The 25,045-nt window shown below is 42.1% G+C and overlaps 1 protein-coding gene across 3 annotated transcripts in view; it reads left to right on the plus strand.

Moving 5' to 3' along the window:
- Positions 1 to 25,045, plus strand: part of FRMPD4 (FERM and PDZ domain containing 4) — a gene marked incomplete at both ends in the record, with an annotated part of 745,350 nt that overhangs the window by 557,524 nt on the left and 162,781 nt on the right. For all 3 annotated transcript variants that reach the window (XM_082681911.1, XM_082681912.1, XM_082681913.1), the window contains one exon: positions 7,589 to 7,705. In XM_082681911.1, coding sequence (XP_082538037.1) covers positions 7,589 to 7,705 — 117 coding nt within the window. The remainder of the gene's footprint in view (positions 1 to 7,588; positions 7,706 to 25,045) is intronic.

The following is a 25,045-nucleotide window of genomic DNA, read 5'->3' on the forward strand; positions in this document are numbered from 1 at the left end:
CTTTTATGAGGCTTAGTATTAATATGTAAATTAGTTTTGAATTGCCTGCTTTTCCCCCTTTACTGTATTTTCCTGTCCTCCGTGTCAAAACAGAAGTGAAATCTTCACGGTAGTTGGCGGGATGATTCTGTCTTCTGTGTGTGCAAGGCCTTGATGTTATTTTCACCCTATCAACATTGCTTTCTTCACGTGCACTTGCCCTAGGAGCTGCTAATAATGGGCTATAGGATGGAAAGCTGTTACCTCTTGTATAAGATTGCGATGCTGTTAGTACTGTAGTAACTCCTGATCGCATGAAGAGGTTTAGTTCTGAGACGGGAGAGAATACACCTAATTCAGAAGGTGTCTGTGTCTCAACGGCATGATTAACTGGAACCAAAAGGCTGGGGGGGTGGGCAGATGTCAGTCTGTTCCTCACTGATCCATGGGGACAAGAAACCTTGAAGAGCAGGAACCCCTCCAGCCCCAGTGGGGCCCACCAGGCTGGTCACCAAAGGAACAAGGCTGCCACCAAATTTGGAGTTTTTAAAATTCATCCAGAATCATCTTTTGTTCATTTTTCTCACTCCCTCTGCTTCCTTTACCTCAACCCACATTGCACGTCAACCTTGAAGGTCATCTGCTTGCATGCTGTGTGAAGTTCTGAATTCTGTAGGTTTTCGGGTACCGTAACCCTGCCACCATTTAGAGCAAAATAAATGAGGAAGTGCTTTAAGTCTTGTAATACCATATTTAGCACTCTGTAACTTGGGTTATTCTGAAAATCATCTTTGTGAGTCCAAAGAGATAAGGATAATCAAATTCTGGGTCACGTTTTATTTTACTGAATTTGTATAGGGTCATTCGATATCGGGGATGAATAACTGAATAACTGTGGCTTAGGTTTTCTCATACGTGAAACGGACCTGAAAATTCATTTCTGAACACCAAGTTCAGAGGACACAGCTTCATCCTGGCTACTGGTCCTAAGTATTACCAGGTATATGAGGAAGCCCATGAGTTGAAGTTACACTTAATTGTGATACAGTGTGATTTAGAGGGAATTTGAATCAGGAAGCCTCGGGGTTCAGTCCTGGATACCCTTTGCATCAGATGAGTTTGGGTGGCCTCTGCCCTTCTCTGCCCATTTCCATCCCTCGTACATTCTATGTGAAACACGGTGTTTGTCTCCCAACAAGATCGCGGTGCCTATTTCCCCCAGTGAAGAAAAGCTGGTAACTTCACCAAACGCTGAGCAAGTTATACCTTCTCTCTGCGCCTCGGTTTCTTCCTCTTTATAATGGAAACACTAATGCTTTATCAGGCATTTTGTTACATGCTGAGACAGGCTTGTGAATATCTAAAGAAATAGTGTATATAGAAGTGCTGTTTAAACTATTTGGTCAAATACAAAAGTTATTTCCATTACTATTATGACTGCCACTTATAACACAACATACCATTTGATGAGACTATTCTAAATGAGTCAAGCACTGCAGGGCTGTACGTATCTCATCTCTGCATAACATCACCATGAGGTGGATGTTATTATTTCCATTTCACACGCAAAACCAAAACCCAGAAAGGCCAAGTAATTCACCCAAAGCCGTGAAGCTATTAAGTGACTGTGAATTCTGATGTAAAGATGGATTCTCTCCGATGTAAAGATGCATTCTACTTATCGTAATTAGGCTTTAAGTGGAAACATTGAGAAGGCTTTTTTTCCCCCACTAAAGTGTATTGAGCACCTACAAGAACCGTGCTAAGAACTGTACATTCATCACTTGGTTTATTCTTGACGACAACTCTGTGAGCTAAGCAGGGGCACATTTGTCATTCGTGATGGGGCCATCCTGTGCATTGCAGGATGTTTAGTGGCATCCTCGGCCTCTACCCACTAGATACCAGGAGTACCACTTCCCCTGGTTATGACGACCAAAAGTGTCTCCAGATGTTGCCACGTGTCTCGGGAGGGAATCATTGAGTGAGACCAATTCTGTTTTACATGTGAAGAAAATAAGACCCAAAGAATTGAGAGTCCAGAGTCACAAAGCTAGTAAGTGGCAGAATTTGAGTCTGTCTGACTTGGGAGTTGGGAACCGGACCTCACATTCCTTCTCCCGTACAGCATCCCTTTATCTGTTACTGAGGTGTGTTTCTAGCGGCCCGCGGGTGGTTTCTAATAAACTGCTTCTCCCAGAGAAGATTTGCCATCAAGATTTGGCCCAGGATTTAGAGGCATGCACGCAGGCAGTGACCATGGGTTGCTTCCTCGAATGGTCTCAGCATAAATAGTTCTGTACCTTTGCCTGTGCCCTTCATAGCTGCTCTCACTTCTTATGAAATATAAAGATCTTTTTTGTCCAGGACAGTTTCAATCTGTTGCAAATATAACACAAAGTTGCAAACCAGTTCAGGCAGTTGTTGGGAGTTTCTGGGATGACTTAAATAGCCCTGCCAATGTAGGTCGCTATTTTTAAGGCTGAGCTAAGCCTTTGAAAGTGGTTCACACAGCCATGATCTCAGGTTGAAGTCACAGAACATGAGAGCTGCAAGGAATCTCAAAGCCTGGCCTGAGACAAGTGGAAATTGACCCTCGGCACCATGGATACACACACACACATGATTCCTGGTTAAAAAACAAAACGAATTTCTGATATTTGCTTCTACTTCTGCTGAACTCATCCACTTCTTAACTTACAGGAAGGTGTAACTGTTTGCTTCAGCCCCTTCCTACCCTGCTCTTGCCAGACTGGAAGAAAGTAGATGACTGAGCCTTTCACACTTCTGCTGTTTTGAGAATGGATGAAGCCATTTATACTTGTGTAACCACCCCAAGTCTTATATTCTCTTGAGGGTTAGGTAGAGATTTACTTAGCAGAGAATTTATAGCACATACTATAATACTATGTGGCGGGCAGCATACTGAAATCTTTACAAAATGCATTTTGTCACCCCAAGATGCGGTCCTATTACCACCATTTTACAGAGGAGGAGCTGGACTGAGGGGTTTAGAGAGGTTGAGTAACGCACTCGAGATTATGAAAAATAAATGCCTGAATTGAAGAGAGTCTGATTGTAACTCAGTGGTTCTCAAACTCAAGTGGGCACCGGCGTAGCCTGGGGGCTGGTTAAACCCAGATTGCTGAGTCAGCCGCATCCCCAGAATTTCGGGTTTAGTAGGTCTTGGATGGGGCCCAAGAATTTGCGTTTCTAACAGGTTCATGGGTGATGCCGCCACTGGTCCACAGACCACGCCTGGCAAACCTCCTGCTCCAGCTTGCGTGCTCTTGACCGCCACAGGCTGCCTCTCCTACGTCTTGTGAGCGAAAAGCAATGGTAGAATGACTGGGCAGTAGCAGCCGTGTCGGGCTATAAATCCCTGAGGCCTGGCCTCATCCGCACATGTTCTGACTCGAATGGCGTGGCCTTGGTCCCAGGCATCTGTCGTTTACAAGTTCCCCCATGTGGTTGCAGTGTGTGGTGAGGCTTCACAGGCTTTGCTGCTTAGGCAGCACTTAGCAGACTTTAGTGGGTATATGAACCCCCTAGGGCTGTTTACTGAATGCGGATTTTACATTGCACACAGACACCCAGGAGAAACCCGTGCCTCTGGACTTCAGCCCAAACTTGGAGTAGCAAGGACTAGTATTTCCCAGACCTCATGCTTGCCAGGTAAAATATAGGATGCCTGGTTCAATTTGAATTTTTGATAAATAGCAAATAATTATTTTTTAGTATAACTATGTCCCAAATGTTGCATGGGATGTACTTATACTAAAAATTATTTGAAATTCAATTTAAGTGTGCATTCTATATTTTGTTTTGCTTTTTGCTGAATTTAGCAACCCTACTTTAAGGTAAGAGTCATCGGGATTACTTGTTTCAACACACACACGCACACACTCACACACACACGCACACACACTCACTCATGGATTCCTGGTTGTAATTCAGACCTGCTGAATCATAATTTCTAGAGCCTGGTAATCGTTAACAAAAACTGCAAGATGGGTTCTTGTCAGCTCAATTTGGGAGATACAGAAAATGATGGCTTTTGACCACTTGTAATCCTCATGCACCCCCAGACGCATATTAGGAGGTTGTTGTCTGTTTTGAATCTAGTCAAGTAGCTGAGGGTACTTCTTTTCACATTTTAGACTCATTGGTAGCAGTATTCAGTCCTACTACTAAGGTAAAGACAAATCAGAAAGACTCTAGGCTATGATATTTTAGCCTCTTTGATACTCCCAGAGAATCTGAGTGCTCGTTTATTTGAGGGTCTGGAGTAGGGTTTGTAGATAAAATACAGGATACCCCGTTAAATTTGAATTTAAGATAAATGATGAATAATTTGTTTAGTGTAAGTATTCCTCAGTATTATATGAGATACACTGATGCTAAAAAATTGATATTTGTGTGAAATTCACATTTAACTGGGTGTCCCGTGTTTGTAGTTGCTAAATCTGGCAAACCCTAGGCTAGAGGGGTCCTTTCAGATAATCTCCATGGGGCCAACCTGCATGCCGGCAGCTGAGCAGAGCTGCAGGGTTCCTATTTACAGGACAGTCTTTAGCCTCCACAGAGGGAGTCAAGAGAACCTTTGAGGCTAATAGGTCTTTGGACAAGAAAGGTAAGACCTCATTCAAAGAGGAGAAATCTGAAGAGGCCTCAGCCCCTGGGAAGGATGCCCAGGAACTCAGAGTGGACTCTTTCTGAAATGGGGGGAAATAAAGGGCATGCGTCTCACACTGGGACACAGGGTCAGTGTTACAGCCAGAAGTGAGGAGTTCTGCACAGGACTGTATTTTCATAGCAGCACCTGGTCCATCCTGAGGATAATCTCTGCATCTGAGGCGGCTCTAAAGCAAAAGGCCCAGAAGACTCCACATTTATGTGCACTGGCCCTGCCGCTGCTCTCCAGGGGCCAGGTCTTTGCACTCCTGGTAGGAAAAAACTGTCTTTCCGTTGCACTGGGGTGGGGGGCAATTGGGAGTGGTAGACAGTTTGGTGCAGCCACAGAGATGGGAACCAGGAAAGGAGGTCCCCGGAGCATCTTCCCAGTGGAGAGCAACTGCCTGCTTCCAAGGTTGTATATTGGGGTGGACTTCCCAGTAACCACACCACAGAGACATAGGAGCCAAACCCCTCCTTAATTTTGACCTTCGTCGTTGATTTGAGGATATATGGTCAGATACTTAGAAAAGAGGTTTTGGGGGTTTTTTTTTCCTACTGGCACTTTAATTTGCTTTTAATTTTAATTTGCTAAGTTCTATGAATGTCATTCCGACCCATGTATTATATGTCAACACATTAACAGGTAAACATGTAGTCGTGTCTGATTCTAATTATTCAATGATTTGTTTTATATCAGTTGATGTCCCTTGCCCCTAATTAACTCAATGAGTGTTTTTTCCAGTATTAGCACTGTATTTGGTGTTTTATGACAAAAGGCTTTATTTGAAAACATCTCGCTGAACTATTGGGTTTTTTTTTTTTACTATTTCCTGAACACACCTTACGGCACAGAATGTAGTTTATTATAAAATTCAGGCTCCCTCTTGCTCATTATTATAACCCTGTATTTTACATGTAAATTATATTAGGAAGCCAGCCTCTTTCTTTTAGTGATTTAGACTTCAGGGGGAAAAAAGAGAATGAAAGGAAAGAAAAGAGAAAAGAAAAGTAGACAGTTTATTTGTTTTTAATAAGTTCGCCCCCTCTGGGAAAGATGAACATTCTGATACTGGACGTAATTTAGTAATCCGGAATAAATTGTTGCATTCTCTATATAGGCCTCTTTTCACTTACAGGAATGTTCTGTGCGTCATCTCTTACTGTAGCTTTGCTTTTGCTTTTGCAAAACTTTTTAACAACAGTATACACTGTGTTCATACCTCGAAGGGCTTGGTCCGAATGCATCCTCTGCTGCTGTGGAGAAATTGGCGGGCTTTTGGTAGAACCTCAGGGGGACCAAGCCATGGGCTCTCACTGCAGGCAAGCAGCTCGCTCTTCAAACACCACCAGGGGAAACTGCCACTGCTGGCTTGGGTGTAGAGAAGAGGAACAAAAACTTGGCATGTCTGTTCGTGTAATAGTCCACGGGTGGGAATTAGCCCTGTGGTGGGCCTCTAAGTTGGCGGGACCTGTGTTAAATTTGTGAACTCTTTTGCTCCCCACGCTTTCTGAAGGGTGTGGGAAAACTGAAAGGAAGTTAAAGAAAGGCAACGAAGGTCATTAAAATTCTGCAAACTAGTTCCTCTGCAGAAAACTTACAGGAAGTGGGGCTGGTTTCCGTTGAGGAGAAGCATCGGTTCATGGTCAGCTGTGTGAGTTGGGTGAGGGTGGAGGTCGGGGGTGGAATGCCCTGCATCCTGGGAAGTTCAAAGCCTCCCCTCCTCACAGACAGGTTGACACCCCTGATTTGGATGTTTGCTGCAGGAGGGCTGCCATGGACAGTTGTACAAGCTGTGTGTCTTATGCCTGGTGCAGGGGGTGGGGCGCCTCTTTCTAAGGGCTCCCAGGTTCACTATTGAGATGCTGACTGTGAGGCCCTGGAAGTGTCCTCACTGCTCCCCGAACACACACATATACACTTTGGTTCCTGTCTGCAATTTGGAACCACCTAGAACATCTAACAGGCCATCCAGAGTGGGGAACTTCACCTGGAGCCAAAGGACAAATGACGAAGGATGTTGGTTGATCCTAAAATGACAGCATGTATTTCCTTCCCACGGTTGAGCTTTGAAGGAGTCTTTGATGTTCATGAGAGAACAGTGGAATTTCTGCAGGTCCCAGGCAGCAGAGGAGCGGCCATGATTCAGCAATGTTCCAGAAACTGGGCTTAGGCCTCTGGATGGGAATTGTCACTGTGCAACACTGCCCATCTCAGCTGCTTGTCACGTGAAGTCACTCCCTTTTTCCTCTTGTTCTTGGAAAGGCTTCTAGAAAATTCTCCGTAACCTACCCTTTCATGTTGCTGACGAGTCACATTTCAGGTGTGGACTAGAAACTGTAAAAGTTAATGTGTGGATTTTCATTGCCACATAAATGGAGAGTTTGTCTAAGGTTTTATGACCAGTCACCTTGACTGGAGTATGGTTAATATGAGTGGAAATTTTGTATTTTGGTCACAGGAGTCCAGAAAACTGAGGCTTGGGGTTATTTGTTTAAGATCCATAAAAACAGGAATCTATTTTCATTTGTGCATTTGTATTGTGGTGTGATATCTGTTTATATGCCAAACCGTCCTAATGTCTGGTCCCAGGAATGCCTAGTGTCGTGGAAAGCGTGCTAAACGTTTGTTCAGAATTGGCTTGTGTGTCCTCAGGAAAGTTACCTAAGCTTTGTGAGCCATTCATCGTCTCCTCATCTGTAAAACGAGATGAGTATACTTAGCTCACAGGGCAGCTGGGAACAGCTTGCAGGATACTATAAAGAAAGATACTGAGCGTGCCACCTGACACAAAAACATTCTAATCGTTCATTTTGTCAGCTGAGGACACAGCCCGTAACGGAGACGAGCAAGTCCTGTGCCCCTTCTGGGGTTTGTCTCAGAAGAAGTGTTCCGGAGTCAGGTGTAATGATGCCTTGCTTTTCTTTTTTCCAGCCACAGGACAAAGTCTTCAGGCTGGCCACCTCCCTCGGGAACCTGGGGCTTGAACCAGGTGCCGCCCTATGGATGGGAGATGACGGCAAACCGGGATGGACGAGACTGCTTCATCAAGTAGGTTGAACACTCGGCATAAATAGTTTAATCTTTGGCTTTGGGGATGTCTCTGTTTTGACCCTTGGCTCAGGAGAATTAGCATACTTAAACTGAGGACTCCTAGGCACTTGGAGGCCATGACTCAAGCAGGTGATCCCCTGGGCCTTCCATATCTTGTGACATGAGGTTGCTTTGTTCTTGGACACGCGCCATCTTAGGCTCAGAATTCCCAGGGTATCAGGTACTCCTGGGCCAGAGCAAACATGTATGTTATTGAATCCTGGGCCAGTTGTACTGATTGTCCGAGGCTAGTAACTAAAGTTTGACATGGAGGAGGGTCATTTGGAAAGCCTTGTAGAAATGGTTAAGACAGGAATGTTGCTGGCTCATCTGCAACTAGAAAAATCAGCTGAAAGGATTATGTGCTTTACAGGTTGTACTATAAATTGGTCCCACTAACATTGGCTGAGGTTTTGGATTTTTTGTGGTGCTCTTTTTTTTTTAATTGTGGTAAAATATATATTACATAACGGTTATGTTATTTATGTTATATATATAATGGTTCTATTGTATGTAACGGTAAATTTTATGTACCATCTTAACTGCCTTTAGGTATACAATTCAGTGACATTAAGTACATTCACAATGTTTTGTAACTCTCACCACTTTCATCTTCCAGACCTTTTTCATCTTATGCAACAGAAACTCTGTCTCTATTAAACAAGAGTTTCCCACTCCCCCTCCCTCCAGCACCTGGTACCTCATATAAGTGAAATCATACAGTATTTGTACTTTTTTATCTGGCTTATTTTACTTAGCATAATGTCCTCAAGGTTCATCCATGTTGTAGAACATCTATGAATTTCATTCCTTTTAAGGCTGAATAATATTTCATTGTGTGGATAGATTACTTTTCTTAATCCATTTATCTGTCAGGGGACATTTGAGTTGTTTCCACCTTTTTGCTCTTGTGAATAATGCTGCTGTGAACGTTGGTATACAAGTATCTGTTTGCATCCCTGCTTTTAATTCTTTTGGGTATATACCTGGCAGTGGAATTGCTGGGTCATACGGTACTTTGATGTTTACTTTTTTCGAGAATGACCAAAGTCTTTTTCACAGAGGCTGCAGTGCTCTGGTTTTTTGCAGTTGTATGAAAAAAGTGCTTATATTGCACCTCTCAAAACAGCAAGAGTTCACACTGTTTGCTTCTCCAAAGTGAAATATTCTTAATTATGAGAAGTTAGTGAAACAGATTTGAAATCAGGAAGCATGGTTGGCCTACCCTGATACAAGTGAGCAGAGGTTGGAGGCCAAGGGGGGAAAAATCTTTCAATACCACAGGCTTGATTCTTTGTTCCAACCAGGCTGACTATGGACTGATTAGCAAATATAGGATCTATGTGATGTAGGGGATCATTTTTATAAAAATAGAAGTATCTGCCAAGATTGATTTTTGAGTATTTGGTCTTTTGGACAGCCCAGCACCTCTAAATTAGGGCTGTTGGAAAGTAGCTAGGGAAAAACTCACGTGAGTGTTGTCAGTGGTTTCCTAGTCTCTGCAGCCCAGATCTCTCCCATTCCTAGATTTGCAGAGGGGAGAGGACCTCTCTTAAGAGTACAGTTGGTGGCTGAGGGGCTTGTTTCCTGGGTCCATCCTGAAAAGATTAAAGTTGACCTTGAATCTGATCCACTCCAGGGAGCCTGTGTGAAGTGACCCTCTGGCTCTTCAAGGCTTTCCTGAGGATGTGCTCATAGAGAAATTATGGTGGAAATCTTGGCAGTGGGGACGGAATCTCTCAGAAAGCTCAAAGACACGAAGAAAGGCCAACGGTTTGTTTACATCCTAGATTCTGATTCGTTAATTTTACTTTATTATTGTTATTTTTAATTAATTTATTTATTTTTGGCTGCGTTGAGTCTTCGTTACTGTGTGCGGGCTTTCTCTAGTTGCGGTGAGCAGGGACTACTCTTCACTGCGGTGCGTGGGCTTCTCATTGTGGTGGCTTCTCTTGTTGCAGAGCACGGGCTCTAGGCGTGCAGGCTTCAGTAGTTGTGGCACGTGGGCTCAGTAGTTGTGGCTTGCGGGCTCTAGAGAGCAGGCTCAGTAGTTGTGGGGCACGGGCTTAGTTGCTCCACGGCATGTGAGATCTTCCCGGGCCAGGGCTCGAACCCGTGTCCCTTGCATTGGCAGGCAGATTCTTAGCCACTGTGCCACCAGGGAAGCCCTGATTCATTAATTTTAATAGTTTGCCTAAGTCCCTCATAATGGTAGAAAGATGATATTATTTGATATTATATTGTGCCATCTGTTTTGTAACATGGTTATGAATTTACGTAATTGGCACAGTTGAGGTGGCCTAGATGCTTTAACTCAAAACAATAAAAATTTCTGCCAAAGAAATGTAGTTTTAAAAGACATGGATTATGAATTTAGGAAGGTACAGCTCAGTCTTCTCTGATTAAGATGGATTTTTCCTTGTCCCTGGTTGGATTGAGGTTCCTGTGTATTCCAAGCCATTTGATCAATAGCCAGAAACCCAAACTATGGCCTATTGTTTAGAGATTCTGGGATCCCCAGCTAGCTCTACAGGTATGCATTTCCATCAATGTCATTGGCATTTTTAAGGGCCAGCCCAGGTGTCAATTTAACATTTACACTGGCCGGATGCCAGCTGTTGCAACATGAAAGAGCAGATCAGCAACTTCATAGAGAAACCTGCACTGATTACTAAACAGCAAGTTTTAAAACCAAAGTCACTGGTGTCACTTTTTTAAATCCGTGGAGCTTTTTTACTTGAAAAGTAAATTTCCACAGTCCTGTCAGAGACACTGTTTTAAGATGTCAAGAATGGTACTTCTGGTACAAGTGCTTGTTGTTTCTTTGTCACTAATGAGTTTTATAAATAATGAGAATCATTCTGATTTTTTCTCTTACCTATTGAGCGATGTCCGTTACAAAGAGATACTCTAATTACCAAAGTTTCCAGGGAGCCTGGTTTGCGGTATGGAGTATATCTCTACTCATTAGTTTTAGAAGTTAAAAGAACAATTTGGAAACTAATCTGTGGTTGGTAATTAGCATCTTTGCATTTAATTTCCCACTCTTACATTTTCTCTTTGAAAGAGATGTCTTCTTTTTTTATCTTGTCTTAAGAGCTAAATGATAACTCACATCAGACAATTCTTTCTGATGGAGGTACAGCTACTTTTAAGTGATGGACAAAGCTATGGGAGGAACCAGGGTTCACCTGTTCAAAGTTAGAGTGTCGGAGTTGATAATGAGATAATTCTATTGTTATGAATCTTTCAGAATATGACCCAGGGTAGTTCAAAGTGTGTTCAAATTTCATCTTTCCTTTCCTATCCCCAGTTATTTAGAGTAGGGCTGGATAATCTGTCTTCTATTGAGTTACTAATCCATAGGGTTAAAAATTTTTTAAATGCCATTATACACATGATAATGTACATTTGTATGATTTTGTATAGTCTGCAGACTAGTGATTCTCAACCTTGGCTACACATTGGAATAGCCCAAGGAGCAGTAAAATATCGTGATGCCTGGGTGTCTCAGTCCATTTGGGCTGCTATAATAAAATACCAGAGACTGGTGGCTTAAACACAGAAATTTATTTCTCACAGATCTGGAGGATGTGAAGTCCAAGATCACGGTGCTAGCGTGGTCGGCTTCTTGGTGAGGGCCCTCTTCTTGGCTTGGAGAGAGCTGCCTTCTTGCTTTATCCTCACATAGAGAGAGGATAGGAGAAGAGAAATCACCTCTCTGTGTCTCTTCTTATAAAAATACTAATCTCGTTATCAGGGCTCCACTCTCATGACCTAATTACCTCCCAAAAGGCCCCATCTCCTAATACCGTCACATTGGGGATTAGGGTTTTAACATAAGAATTTGGGGGAACACAAACATTCGGTCCATAGCACTGGATCTGGGATAGAGCCTAGGAATAGAGTTTCAGAAACTCCTCAGCTGATTCTAATGAACAGCTACTGTGGCTGCTCTGAAGCACTTTTTTTGCATTAATGCGGAATAATTACCCCATTTTCTAGATGCTAAAACTGAATCTCAGACTAATCAAAAGGCTTTCCCAAAGTTTACACACATGTACCAAGTCGCAAACTACTGCTCGTTCAAATACACTGGATTCTCCGTTAAGAAAGGACAAGTTTTGTTGGTATTCTTAGAGAAATACAAATTACAGTTTTTTGAGGAGCAAAGAACATTGTGTAAGAAACATGACAGATACAAAATGAAAATTTCTTGGTCCTTATTATTACCAGTTAAGAGAGCAGAAGAAGGGAAGGGAGAGAAGCAGATGGGAAGAGAGAAACTACCAAGAGAAGAGTCTCGGGAAAGAGAGCGTCCTGGTGAGAAATGGCTAATAGAGGGAGCAGTGGACGGCCAGAGAAATTAAGAGAAATAGAGAAAGTGAGGTACTCTGAGATGGTTCTTATAATAATAGCATCAATAAATAATAGATGGAGGTGGATATAGATATAGTTGTAGATATGAGAAGAGATACAGATGTAGATAAAGTTATGGAGTATAATTACAGAGATATTGATACAGATATAGATGGCTATAAATATACAGAGTTGTAGATATAGATATCAATGGATATAGAATATAGATAGAGATGGATGGACAGACCAGTGACCGTACAACCAGCTTTGCCCAGGAGGGTCCTGGTTTAGGGGTGTTGTTCTCACATAATTACTGGTGGCATCTCCCTTTACTCTCAGAGTGTTCTGATTTAGATAACATAAGGTAACTATATATCACGCTACCAACGTTTAGAAAATTCTTGCAAGACGTAAGCTTGCATTTAATCTTGACAACTGTCCTGTGAGGTAGATAAAGCACATAGAGGAATCTCCTTCTTGAAGAAGAAGCTGAGGTTCACAGAGGCTGGTATCTCCATGTCCTCATGGGTAGTCAGACCCGTGTTTGCACCACACCGTCAGACTCAAAGGCCTCGGTTCTTTTGGCTCTGTTACGGAAGCTTTGATCACCACCCCTAGGATTCCCCAGCCCAATCAATGTATGCTCAGCTCTGCTCATCTCCACCTGTGTCTGCCATACCCTCCCCTCCTCCGCATCCTTAGAAATGGCCTGGGCAGCCTGGTTGTCTGGTCATGCGCAAAAGCACTCCTTGGTTACACCTAACGTGTGTTCCCCCCGACATTTACTGAGCACTGCTAAGTGATGAAGTTACCAAAATGAGCAAGATACAGTCTTACCTTGCAGGATCTTAGAGTGTGGTGGAAGTGATATATGAAATAATACAATATGCTGTAGATACAGGGGAAGGCCCCAAGGAGGAAACAATCCTATCCTTTGGGAGTGGGTGTGAGGATGCAGGCCGTTGCCACGGGCCGCACACTACCACTACTAACCATTATTCTCAACCAAGCGATGTCTTTTTTAAGCTCTTTATAGACACATAGTATGTTTCGTAGTCAGAGAATAGGGAGTGCCGTGAGTTCCTTATTTTCCGTTTTTGAGTTCGGTGGAGTAATACATGCTTACTTAACTGTGGAGATGGGTAGAGTTAATGCAAAAATAATGTGCTTCGTAAATCTGGAAATTCGGTTTTTGTAGATTGAAGAAAAATTTAAACGTGAGCAAAATAAATATCAAAACACTAGCTGGCAAAATACATGATTAAGATGAGCCACGTTGGAGTCTGGGGAAAGGGATGGGGGTGGATAGTGGGAGCGGAGGCTGAAGGGTCATTTCCCAACCACATGTCCTCGTTTGTCAAGCTCGAAAATGAAGAGGCTTTTTTGGTTTTTGTCTTTTTTGGCCTGCTGGTTTTCTGGCTACTTTCACCCTGTAAGTCCACAAATGTAGTCCTGCGAGCGTATTGGACAAGACGCACTGTTCGCTTATTCTACCAGCAGTTCCCACGGGGGGCAGTTGAACCAAGTCACTATCTTCTTAATGCAGAAGAGTTCAGTTCTGAAACCTGAATATTGGGGATTAGTAATGAGATGTGGAAACTTCCACTTTGTTTTGGGAGATGTTTAGCCATTGCTATCTGCCCGTCAGTTCAGTGGCCAATGTGAAATGTGTTTTTGGCTCATCTATCTCCAGAAAAGAATAATCTGAAGAAATACAAGCACTGTATGTGCCTTTTTATTAACCAGAAGACAGTCAAGTCAACGTGACAGGATTCTGTCATCACGAAAATTACAAATGACAAAACCTTACGTCATCCTAAAGTGTGAGCCTCTAAGTATTCCCTCCAGGCTTTATCTAGTCCAACTGAAATGTCCAAAGACGAAAGAAGCAATTGATTATTTTCAAATATTGTTTGGTAGTTCTAGGGCCTAGTCTTTGCTACTTTTTTCTTGATTTTTACCCCAAGATTTCATAAGAGAGTCTTACTGTTATTCTGTGGATGAGTCCAGTAATCAGTAATTCTGTGATGAGTGCCCTTGAACTTTTCCTTCTGTAAAAATTTTTTAAAAAGTCAAGAAGAGTTAAGTTATAAAGTTGGATGTGGGTATTGTGGTTGTACCACCTAACCCCTGGGTTAATTTCATATTTGAAGCAGATGTCAGTTTCCTGCTTTATCAAGCTTACATTTTTAACTCACATTCAACAAAGGACAAACGAATCTGAGAGGTTACTCAAGTTGTTACCCTTTGTTTCTGGTAATAGAACGCAGAGCATCGTTGTAGAAATCAACAGTTGTGACAGTAAAGGCAATAGGAGAGATCTATTTGAGGTGGGTTGCTTTGTTATTTTGTGTGGTTTTAAATATCCAAAGAGTTAAGAACTAGCATTATATTAGAGAAGAGGCAGTCTGCCTCATTTTTGGTGTTTTTGATGAAGAATTCTCAGATAAAATGTTTCACTTCCAAGTGCACACAGTGAATTCTGCATAAAATGCAAATAATTGCCTCATTGCAAGAGCAAATGCCATTTAGGTAAATGAGTTCCTTCGGATCCCAAGCACCCGGTCAAGGGAGGGAGGTATATTATAATTTTGGAATTGGAGGAACAAAGTAAATGTGATAGTATCATTACATGAAATGGAAGGTAATTATGTCATGTCAACGCAGAAGCTTCCCAGGCTGAACATTAGGGGCTGTTTATTCCCTTCATTGAAGCAGATTTGTTTTCTTTCAAATCTGACAAAGCACCTCTCCGCTGAGTTAATAATCACTGCTCCCAGCTGGAAGGTAAGTTTGCAGAGCTGATGGAAGGGCTTTTAACAGGAGAGCTCTGAAATGACACCATCCTTCCAGATCTAACTTAGCATATGGCACACAGAACTGTGCTTAGCAGACTTCTCCCTTATTGGTGGTGGTTTCATTTTCCCTGCACATTTGCTTTTGAAACTTTGCTGGTGGACTTAATCTGGCCATAATTCTAGGACAACTCCCTGATACACTTGGCGTATTTGTCCAGCAGGCCAAGGTATCTGAAGGGATTGTAATTATCTGAAGTTCCTTGGGCCACTTGATTCCAGCAGATTTGGGACATGCACATTCAGGCGGAGCTATAGACAGCAGGTTAGCTGCTGGACGGGGTGGGTTCTGTCTTCTCCTGAGCTTTTATGTAGCCCCTGGGGATGTACATGAGGTGGGTCACAGAGTCCATTTGGAATCACAGGAACAGCCAGCCTGTGAAAATGAGAAGCACCTGGATGACCAGGTTTCCATCACAGCCTGTAATTAAAATACTAGCTTGGGGCTGCCTACCACCCCTTGGTTCCTTTGAGTGGCCTTTGCATGTCTTCTTTCTGGATTGAGCCAGCCCTTGCAGAGAGCAATTTTGATATGATCACCTAAGGCTGGGACACAGGCAGGAAATTCTGGCCTGTCCCAAATGCCAAGTGGGGCCTGTGGGTATTACTGCCAAGTAAATGGGCTGAACTGAAGAGGAAAAGGCATCACCTTTGCGGCAGGTGTCCTTTCATTACTGTCTGCGCTGCTACCTAAGAGGAGTGGCAGAAGGCTGGTGACAGAGTGCCTTACTGTGCTCCACCAGAGGGTAGGAGACAGCAGTTCCCTCCCAAGCCCTGTCCTCTATTTCCTTGCAAAGCTTGAGTAAAACCTTGCTATCAATAGCCACTTTCTAGGGAAGAGTCTCTTCAATTGCAAGGATGAGGGATGGTGGTACTTTTTGTGGCAGTGGACGCTCAGATGAGCACGAGTCAAGAGTAGCCGTGTCCCATAGCTGTGTCACAGGGTGCGCCACTCAGTCGTTGCCGGAACACAGGTTTGGTGATAGCAGTTCCAATGTGGAAGGCCGGGAGAGACTCTCAAATCTGTTGGATATTAAAGGATACGAATTATGCAGGGCCAGCTACTGAATTTTTGGTACCCATTCCAGAATGAAAATGCAGGCCCCTTGTTCAAAAAGCAGAATAAAAGTGCTCATAAAGGTACTAAAATGTAAAGATTTTCCCTTTCTTCTTGTCTCTCTGTCAACATGTCTTTTATATGCTATTGAATGCCATTCTAAGTAATGAAAAACTAAATTTTTCAATTATTAACATGAATGTTACCAATCATTTATATATTGTGCAACGTGGGTTTTACATGCAAATATAAGAGCATGTAACTCATATGAGGAATTGCCGAAATCACACAATTGTGTTTCGTAGGTTACACATGTATATATATTTCATTCTGAACAGAAAAGTAGAAATGTTGCACAAAACTAACTCGGTAGTTTTTGTTTTACTTCTTTTTTTTTTAAATAAATTTATTTCTTTATTTATTTTGGCTGCGTTGGGTCTTCGTTGCTGCGCGCAGGCTTCATCTAGTTGCGACAAGCCGGGGGCTACTCTTCATTGTGGTGCGCGGGCTTCTCATTGCGGTGGCTTCTCTTGCTGCAGAGCACGGGCTCTGGGCGCTCAGGCTTCAGTAGTTGTGGCACACGGGCTTAGTTGCTCCGCGGCGTGTGGGATCTTCCCGGACCAGGGCTCGAACCCGTGTCCCCTGCATTGGCAGGTGGATTCTCAACCACAGCACCAGCAGGAAAGTCCTGTTTTACTTCTTGATATGAGCACACTCTACCAAATCTCCCTACCTGTGGCTTGCTGATGGATGAGAATAACTGAAAGGAAAGGGAATTACGTGTGCCTCTATCTTTCCCTTGCCTTCTGTGTCATCACTTTGAGTGTCAGTGGATGACCAGTACAGGGCGGTAACACGACTAAGAGAGTATATGGCAGGATTTCCTTGATCATTCATGTTTCTAAGAGGGCTACATCTGTTAAAAACTAATTAGCCTTCGGCCTTCACCTCCCAACCTCACCTCTTGAGGTTTTTAAAAAACATTTCTCATGTGGCTTTCTCAGTAAAGGTCTAGCAAAGAGGAAAGTTTGCCTCTAGCTGTTGGCTCCCCCGAAAGCAATCTCCATGCCCTGTCAAGGATGGCTTTTGTCACTCTAAGATATACACTTCCCCTCCTCCCCTACCCCCAGCCCTTACTTCTCTGGGCCAGGTCAGCAAACCTTTTCTATAAAAGGTCGAACAGCAAATTATTTTAGGCTTTGGAGGCCGAGTGGGTTCTCTTGCAAATCAACACAGTGCAGCTCTGCCACTGTATTGAGAAAGAAGCCACAGGAAATGTGTAAACAAATGGACATGGTTGTGTTCGAATAAAACTTTATTTACAAAAATTGCCTAAGGGCTGGATTTGGCTCGTGGGCTGTAATAGTTTGCCAAACCTTTCTCTAGAGCATCATGCGTTTGACCCCATTCTCATGTTTTTAATTCAATAATTAATAAATTTTCAAAACCCTCCCGTGGAATGGAGAGCTGCCACTTATTTCATATATGAAAGAAATTAGAAAAGAAACCTTTTCTGAGGTTGCACTCTGAGTCATGCAGGGAGTTAAAAAAGGACTCCAGAGCCCCATTTTTTCCCTAGTTGTTGCCAGAAAGCTCTATGATGTATCTATTGTCAGTGAGAGTTCTTGTACAGCTCTGACATTCGTGACCTACCTCTAAAAGGCATTCTAGGAATAGCATTGTTAAAATCCTTGAGAAAAGTAGAACTTTTATTATGTGAGTATCACAATTCCCTGCCCCCCACCTTCAGCCAACACCTTCGTGGGAGGAAGATGGAGGGACAGGAAATGACAGCATTATGAAGCCCAGTCACAATGGAATGCTGAATGCAAGTACAAATAATTATTAGGGAGGTGAAAATTACATAGCAACTTGCTCATACTAATGGTCTACGGAGAAAGAGCCCCATTGTACTTTCAAAACGTTAATTGTCCATAATGTTTTAAAGAAATTCTACTCGTTATCTTTTTGGAATTTTATAAAGCTCCCATATAAAGGTCCCCAGTTTATTTTTGTTCTGTTCTAGGCGGTTCTCTTGGCTTCCATGACACCATCCCCCTTCCTTTGTTCCAAACTCACTGAGGATTCCTTCTCATGTCTCCTTAGCTGGTTCTTTTTCAGCTCAACATTCAAACTTCAATTTCTCACATATTCAAGCCTATATTTCTACGTAGAACCCACAAAAAATAAAAAGGGATTCATGAACTTAAATATGTTGATACCATTTGGTTTGAATCCAAAAATTGCTGGGGACGCATGACTATTCCACTACAGGAGATAGAAGAGGTCAACAGGGGTTGCTTTGCACTGCCCAGAGTATTGTCTGGGCAATAGCAGGTGGTCAATAAATGTTTGTTCAATAAATATTTAGATGTGTGTATGTATGAGTAGGTGGATGGATGCATTATTGGATGGATGAATAGACCTTTTCCTAAAGCATTATATATTCAGTACATTGTTAGGAAAGATGCTGATATACAAGTCAGTGAGTGAAAATTATTTCTCTTTAACTTATTGATATAGAAATTTCACTACCAAAATTTGGTCTTATTATAAAGTTCATCGAGGCCTTGTCAATGGTCCATATCTTAGTGTGGCTGTTTATAAGAGCTCCAAAATTCAGGATATAATGAAGGTACCTTTCTGGGGTAGTTTGAGTGCAGTGTTTCCCAGCAACAGGTGGCACAGAATCATAAAGCACAGAAATTAAAGAGTAAAACCACTTGGGCTAGGATTCTAGCTCTTAGTACTAGCTGTGTGATGCTGGGTAATCATTTGGACACTATGGGCCTCACTTTTCTCATTATAAAATGATCTATACTAGAAAACTGTGTCAGCTGGGAATCTTGTGAGTTACAAGAAACAAAATTCTTAACCAATTTATCTTAAACAATAAAAAGAATATCTTTTGGGTTTATGTACCTAAAAACTAGTGGTAAAACTGTCATAGCCTAAGGAGACATGATGATATTATAATCAATGTGACAAACAGAAAGGATTATACAATTGGATAACCCAGAAGAAGTAGATTAATTCCTAAAAACATACAAACTTACCAAGACTGAATCGTGAAGAAATAGGAAAATCTAAACAGAGCAATAACTAGTAAGGAGATTGAATCAGTAATGAGAAACCTCCCCAAAATGAAAAGCCCAGGACTAAATGGCTTTACTGGAGAGTGCTACCAAACATATAAAGAATTAACCCTCCTCAAAGCCTTCCAGAAAATTAAAGAGGAGGTAACAATTCCCAGCTCATTCTATAGAGAATTCCTGCAACTCAACAACAACAAAAAATCAAATAACTAAATTTTTTAAATGGGCAAAGGACTTGAGTACACATTTCTTGAAAGATGATATACAAATGGCCAACAAGCATATTAAAAGATGTTCCACATTACTAATCATCAAGGAAATGCAAATCAAAACCACTATGAGATAATTAGGATGCCTACTCGCAAAAAATGGTGGCCTCATAGACTGTGGAGAAAAGGGAATCTTTATGCATTTCTGGCAGTATTGTAAAATGATACAACCACTGTGGAGAACAGCATGATGGTTCCTCCAAAAGGTAAACATAGAACTACCATATGATCCACCAATCCCATGTCTGGATATATATCCAAAAGAATTGAAAGTAGAGTCTCAGAGAGCTATTTGCCCACCCATGTTCATAGCAGCAGTATTCACAATAGGCAAGAGATGGAAACAACCCAAATGTGCATTGACAGGTAGATGGATAGACAAAATATGGTAACTAAATACAATGGAATACTAGGCAGCCTTAAAAAGGATGGTAGTCCTGTGACATGCTACAACATGGATGAACCTTGAGAAAATTACTCTATGTGAAGTGAGCCACTCACAGAAGGGTAGATACTGTATGATTCCATTTATATGAGGTATGCAGAGTAGTCAAATTCATAGATACAGGAAGTAGAATGGTGGGTACCAAGGTCTTGGGGGAGGGGACAAAGGAGAGTTGTTTTTTAATAAGTATTAAGTTTTAGTTTTGCAGGGTTAAAAGGTCCTAGAGACTTGTTTCACAACAATGTAAGCATACAAAACACTAGTGAAATGTAGACTTTAAAATGGTTAAGATGGTAAATTATATGTGTTTTTTACCACCATTTTATAAATACCCAGAATGCCAGGGCCAGCTTCAAAAGAGGTTTAAAGAGCGTCTCCGAGTCATCAGAGCTCTGCTCCATCTCTCTGGGCTCCCTCTGTTCTGCCTTCCTCCTCAAGTTTCATTCTTCATGGCTGCAGCCCTTCCCATCCTCACACTCACCATCCAGAAGAGAGAGAAGCTGTGTCCCAGCATTCTCAGATTCAGCCCCTGGGTTCTCACTGAACCGACTGGAGGCCACACAGCCACACCTGAACCAATCATAATGGCCAGGGGTCATGGGAGGTGCTGATTGGCTTACACCAAACAGAGCCTACCCCCAAAGTGTGAGTTGAATCATTTTCATTCCTACCTGGACCACTTGGGAGAGAGATGGTTTCCCAACAGGACTGGGGATCAGCAAAGTTTTTTTGTAAAGGGGCCATATAGGAGATAGCTCAGACTTGATGGGTCATACGGCTTCCACTGCAACAATTGAACTCTGGCATCATGGCATAAAAGCAGACATAGACTTTTTTTTTTTTTTTTTTTTTGCGGTACGCGGGCCTCTCACTGCTGTGGCCTCTCCCGTTGCGGAGAACAGGCTCCGGATGCGCAGGCTTAGCGGCCATGGCTCACGGGCCCAGCCGCTCCATGGCATGTGGGATCTTCCCGGACCGGGGCACGAACCCGTGTCCCCTGCATCGGCAGGCGGACTCTCAACCACTGCGCCACCAGGGAAGCCCATGACTTTATTTTTTATTTTATGTGTGTGTGTGTGTGTGTGTGTGTATTTATTAGTTTATTGTCCGGGTCCCCAGTTGGGTGGCAGATTTCATGACAGTAAGGAAAGCATCTGTCTTGTTCTCTGATGTATTCCCAGCACCTAGCCCAGGACCCAAATGGAGTAGGTGCTCAGTTGACACATGTGGAATGAGTGAATAAAGGAGGTTTATTCGTCCACTCTGTGAGGTTGATGCCATTAGCTCAGAGTGGTTTAGCGACTTACCAAGCAGCCATAGACTTTAAATGAATGAGCATGGCTGTGTTCCAATAAAACTTTGCAGACACTGAAACTTGAATTTCATGTAATTTTCATGTATCACAAAATATTATACTTATGTTGATTTTTTTTTTATGTGGACCTTTTTTAAAGTCTTTATTGAATTTGTTACAATATTGCTTCTGTTTTGTGTTTTGGTTTTTTGGCCCCAAGGCATGAAATCATCTTAGCTCACAGAGGCTGGTAGGATTTGGCCCACAGGCTGTAGTTTGCAGATCTGGTTCAAAATAATCTCTCTTAGCTCAGTGATGATTTTTCTTCATAACTTTACCTGGGTCACCTTCACTCCTCTTTTCTGTAATACCTGTAATGAGATGACCCTCGGCTCAAAATCCTCAACCTGTCTTGCAAAAAGGCATTTGGAAAGCCATGCAGTCTCTTTTTCTTTTTCCGTGGGTCCTAGTGGTCATAATACCTTGCTTGCCATAGAATACTTGGGACATACAGGACAGTATACTGTTAAATATTCAAGATAATTACTCTTTCCCTCCACCATTATTAGAAATTAAAGATGCCTTCACATCTGCAGTACAATTTGTAGAGGGGTTAAAACTCCGTCATGTTGCTAAGCAATTATTTTCCTATTTTTATTCACCTTTAGCTCTGTCTCTTTTTTTCTAGGTTAAATATTTATTAGACTAGAACTGTCTCCAGGATGATATATTTCTTAAAGGCTTTATTTTCCAGTCATTGGTCAGAGTGCTATTATGTAAATGATTGAAGTAAGTATTAAAAATGTGGGTTTGAAGATCTCCAGGGTCAGAGGGTGACCCTGGGGAAAGAGAGATGGGAAATAGAACTGAACAATAAAGGAGCAAAGGGAGGATAAAGTAAAGGAAGCTTTTAAATTCCTACAAGGAGAGGAGGGGTTGACTGGATCTCTGGAGGAAGATGAAAAGAAAACAGGCTTGGGAGAAAGTAAAATGCATGGGAATAGCACGGGGCTGTAGGAAGGCAGTGATCTGTTTTATAACTAAAATGCGCAACAATGGAATGATTTGTTCAAATGTATTTTGGCAGCCTTTGAATTATAGTCCAAATACCTTTAGCGCATATAATAACTTTTAAAATGTGTTCATTGTTTGCTTGTGATCTGTCTACTTCTAAAAAAAACGTCTGAGCCTCATATAGCCTGTGCAGCTCTTGTGTGAATTACAAATGGTACCCGCTTTGGGCTGCTGTGTCCCAGCCAGTGGCATCTTTGTGCTGGGTTTCAAGGGTCTCGGAGCTCTGTGAGGCAGCTAAGTTTCAACCCCCATTCGGCGCTTTCACCAGGTCCCACACACAGCCATTTGCACTGGCCTGGTCTGAAGTGGTTTTTGATAAAAGACCTGATTGGGTGGCAGTGCATTCGAATAATTGTTCCCCAGGTGGAACTTCCAAACATGGTCCAAGGACCATTTAGGAGAGAGGGCTATGAGGGACCAGGGGAATTTACCTGCATTGACACTAATGCATATATCAAATTCAGGGCTCATTTGTCTAATTCTTCACAAAACTAAATTATTCTAATACTGGCAGGCTAAAATTATAAACTCTAGAATTTTATTGTAGCCATTGGTTTAATGGAAGGATTTCCAAATGTACGATTCCCTCCTTTTATGCTCTCGAGCCACACTCAAGGTTCAGAAGGGAGGGTTCCCTTTGGTCCTCCTTCTGAGCGGGTCCATTTTGCCTTTGCTGTTTGTTTGTTTTCTGTCTAGGGTCTTGTTGTTGTTTTGTTTCTTTTCCTTTCTTTTGTTTTCTAAATTGGAGGACTACCACATGGCAAACTGCTCACTTTGAGCTTTAAATCTGCCTTCTAATAATAGCAGCCCCTTCCCCAAATATCTTACTTCCTCATTCCCTTTTAATTCATACTTTATAATCTGCTCATGACCAGGAAACCAGTTTACTGAGATAAAAGTTAATCAACTCTAAGCAAGGGCCTCATGTTCTCTCATGAAACATACGAACCTAAGTTTTAGCGCTCAGGTTGTGTGATACCTCCTTGAGATGCTCAGACACTCTTTTGGTTAAGATTACCCATATCCCTTCTAACACTTGATTGTTGTGTTCTATATGGGTGCATTTACAGGAAAGTGTCCTCCAAATAATGTTATAATGGAGGGTTTTTATTACCTGTAGAATAAAAACTAAGGTACAGGAAAGCCAGGTGGTTAAGAGTGTGAGCTCTGGATCTACACGGCCTAGAGTTGAATCTTCTGTGTCATTCCCCAGACACATTATGGAGGGCAAGATGCCTAACCGTTTGTGCCTTCTTCTACTCATCTGTAAAATGAACATGAGAGTAGCACCTACTCCATTGAATTGAAGAAGGGGTCAGTGACTTATTCATGTAAAGTGCTGAGAACAGGAAGTACTTAAGTGCTAATTATTTTATTTATTATTATTATTATAGTTATTAGGAAGAGAAGGAGGAGGAGAACAAGTTAGGAAGCAAGCTCTCTAAGCAGACTTCAAGTTGAATTTCATCAGTGGGACTGGTGCGTAGAAACAGATGTGTATTTTCCATCCCTCATACCTGTCACTTTGAAATGTACACAGTTCTAGGTGTGGCGGTGTATTAGTCGGGGTTCTACAGAGAAACAGAACCAATAAGGTATATAGAGATATATGTAAGAAGAGATTTATTACGAGGAATTGGCTCACAGAATTATGGAGACTGTCCAAGGACAGGAGAAGAAATGGATATTCCCTGTCAAGCAGAAGGAGCAAATTCACCCCGTCTCTTCCTGTTTGTTCTACTCAGACCCTCAATGGATTGAATGTTGCCCACATTCATTGGTGAAGGTGATTGATTTTACTGGGTCTGCCAATTCAAATGCTTATATCTTCTGGAAACGCCTCCACAGACATACGCAGAAATAATGTTTTACCAACTATGTGACCATCCCTTACACTCGTCAAGTTGACACATAAAATGAACAGAGCTGAGAGGAGAAATGGACAGCAATGCCCCACCTTCATCAGTGAACGGATCATCCAGACAGGATCACTGGGGAAAACGACAGACTCAACTAACACCGTGAGCCACGTGGACCTAGCAGCCACGCGCAGAGCGTGTCATCCAGCAGCATCAGAGTGCATGTTCTTCTCAGGCACACATGGAGCATTCTCTAGGATAGGTCATGTGGAACAGGTCTTGACAAATTTGGGAAGACTGAAAACACATCAAATGTCTCTTCCAACCACATTGGTATGAAATCAGTAGCAGTAGAAAAATGGGAAAATTCACAAATGTGTGGAAATTGGACAACATGTTCCTAGACAGCCAGTGAATCAGGGAGGAAATAAAGAAGATCCGGGAGTATAGTGAGCATGGATATATACAACTATAAAAGATGTTTTTATTCTACTTTTTTGAGGTGTAACTTACACACCATGAAAGTCACTTGTTTTGAGTGTATAATTCAGTGCCTTTTAGTAAATTCACAGTTGTGTAACTGTCACCAATATCTTTTTCTAGAACATTTTTGTCACTCCCAGCATAATTTTGTGCCCATTTGCAGTCGCTTCCTGTTCTCACCCCCCAGCCCTGGGTGTCTACTAATCTGCTTTCTGTCTCTATGGATTTGCTTTTTCTGGACACATCATCTAAGTGAAATCATATAATATATGGCCTCTTGCAGCTGGATTCTTTTACTTAGCATAATGTTTTCAAGTTTCATCTATATTGTAGCATGTATCAGTAGTTCACTCCTTTTATGGTTGTATCCCATTTCATTGTGTGGATATATCACATTTTATTTATCAGTTCATCAGATGGTCGACATTTGGGTTATTTCCATTGCTTGAACACTCCTGTGAAAATCTTTCTGTGTGAACATATGATTTTATTTCTCCTGGGTAGATAC

The sequence above is a fragment of the Grampus griseus genome (genome assembly GCF_964374135.1).
Source record: "Grampus griseus genome assembly, chromosome: X".
In the NCBI taxonomy this organism is placed as follows: domain Eukaryota; kingdom Metazoa; phylum Chordata; class Mammalia; order Artiodactyla; family Delphinidae; genus Grampus; species Grampus griseus.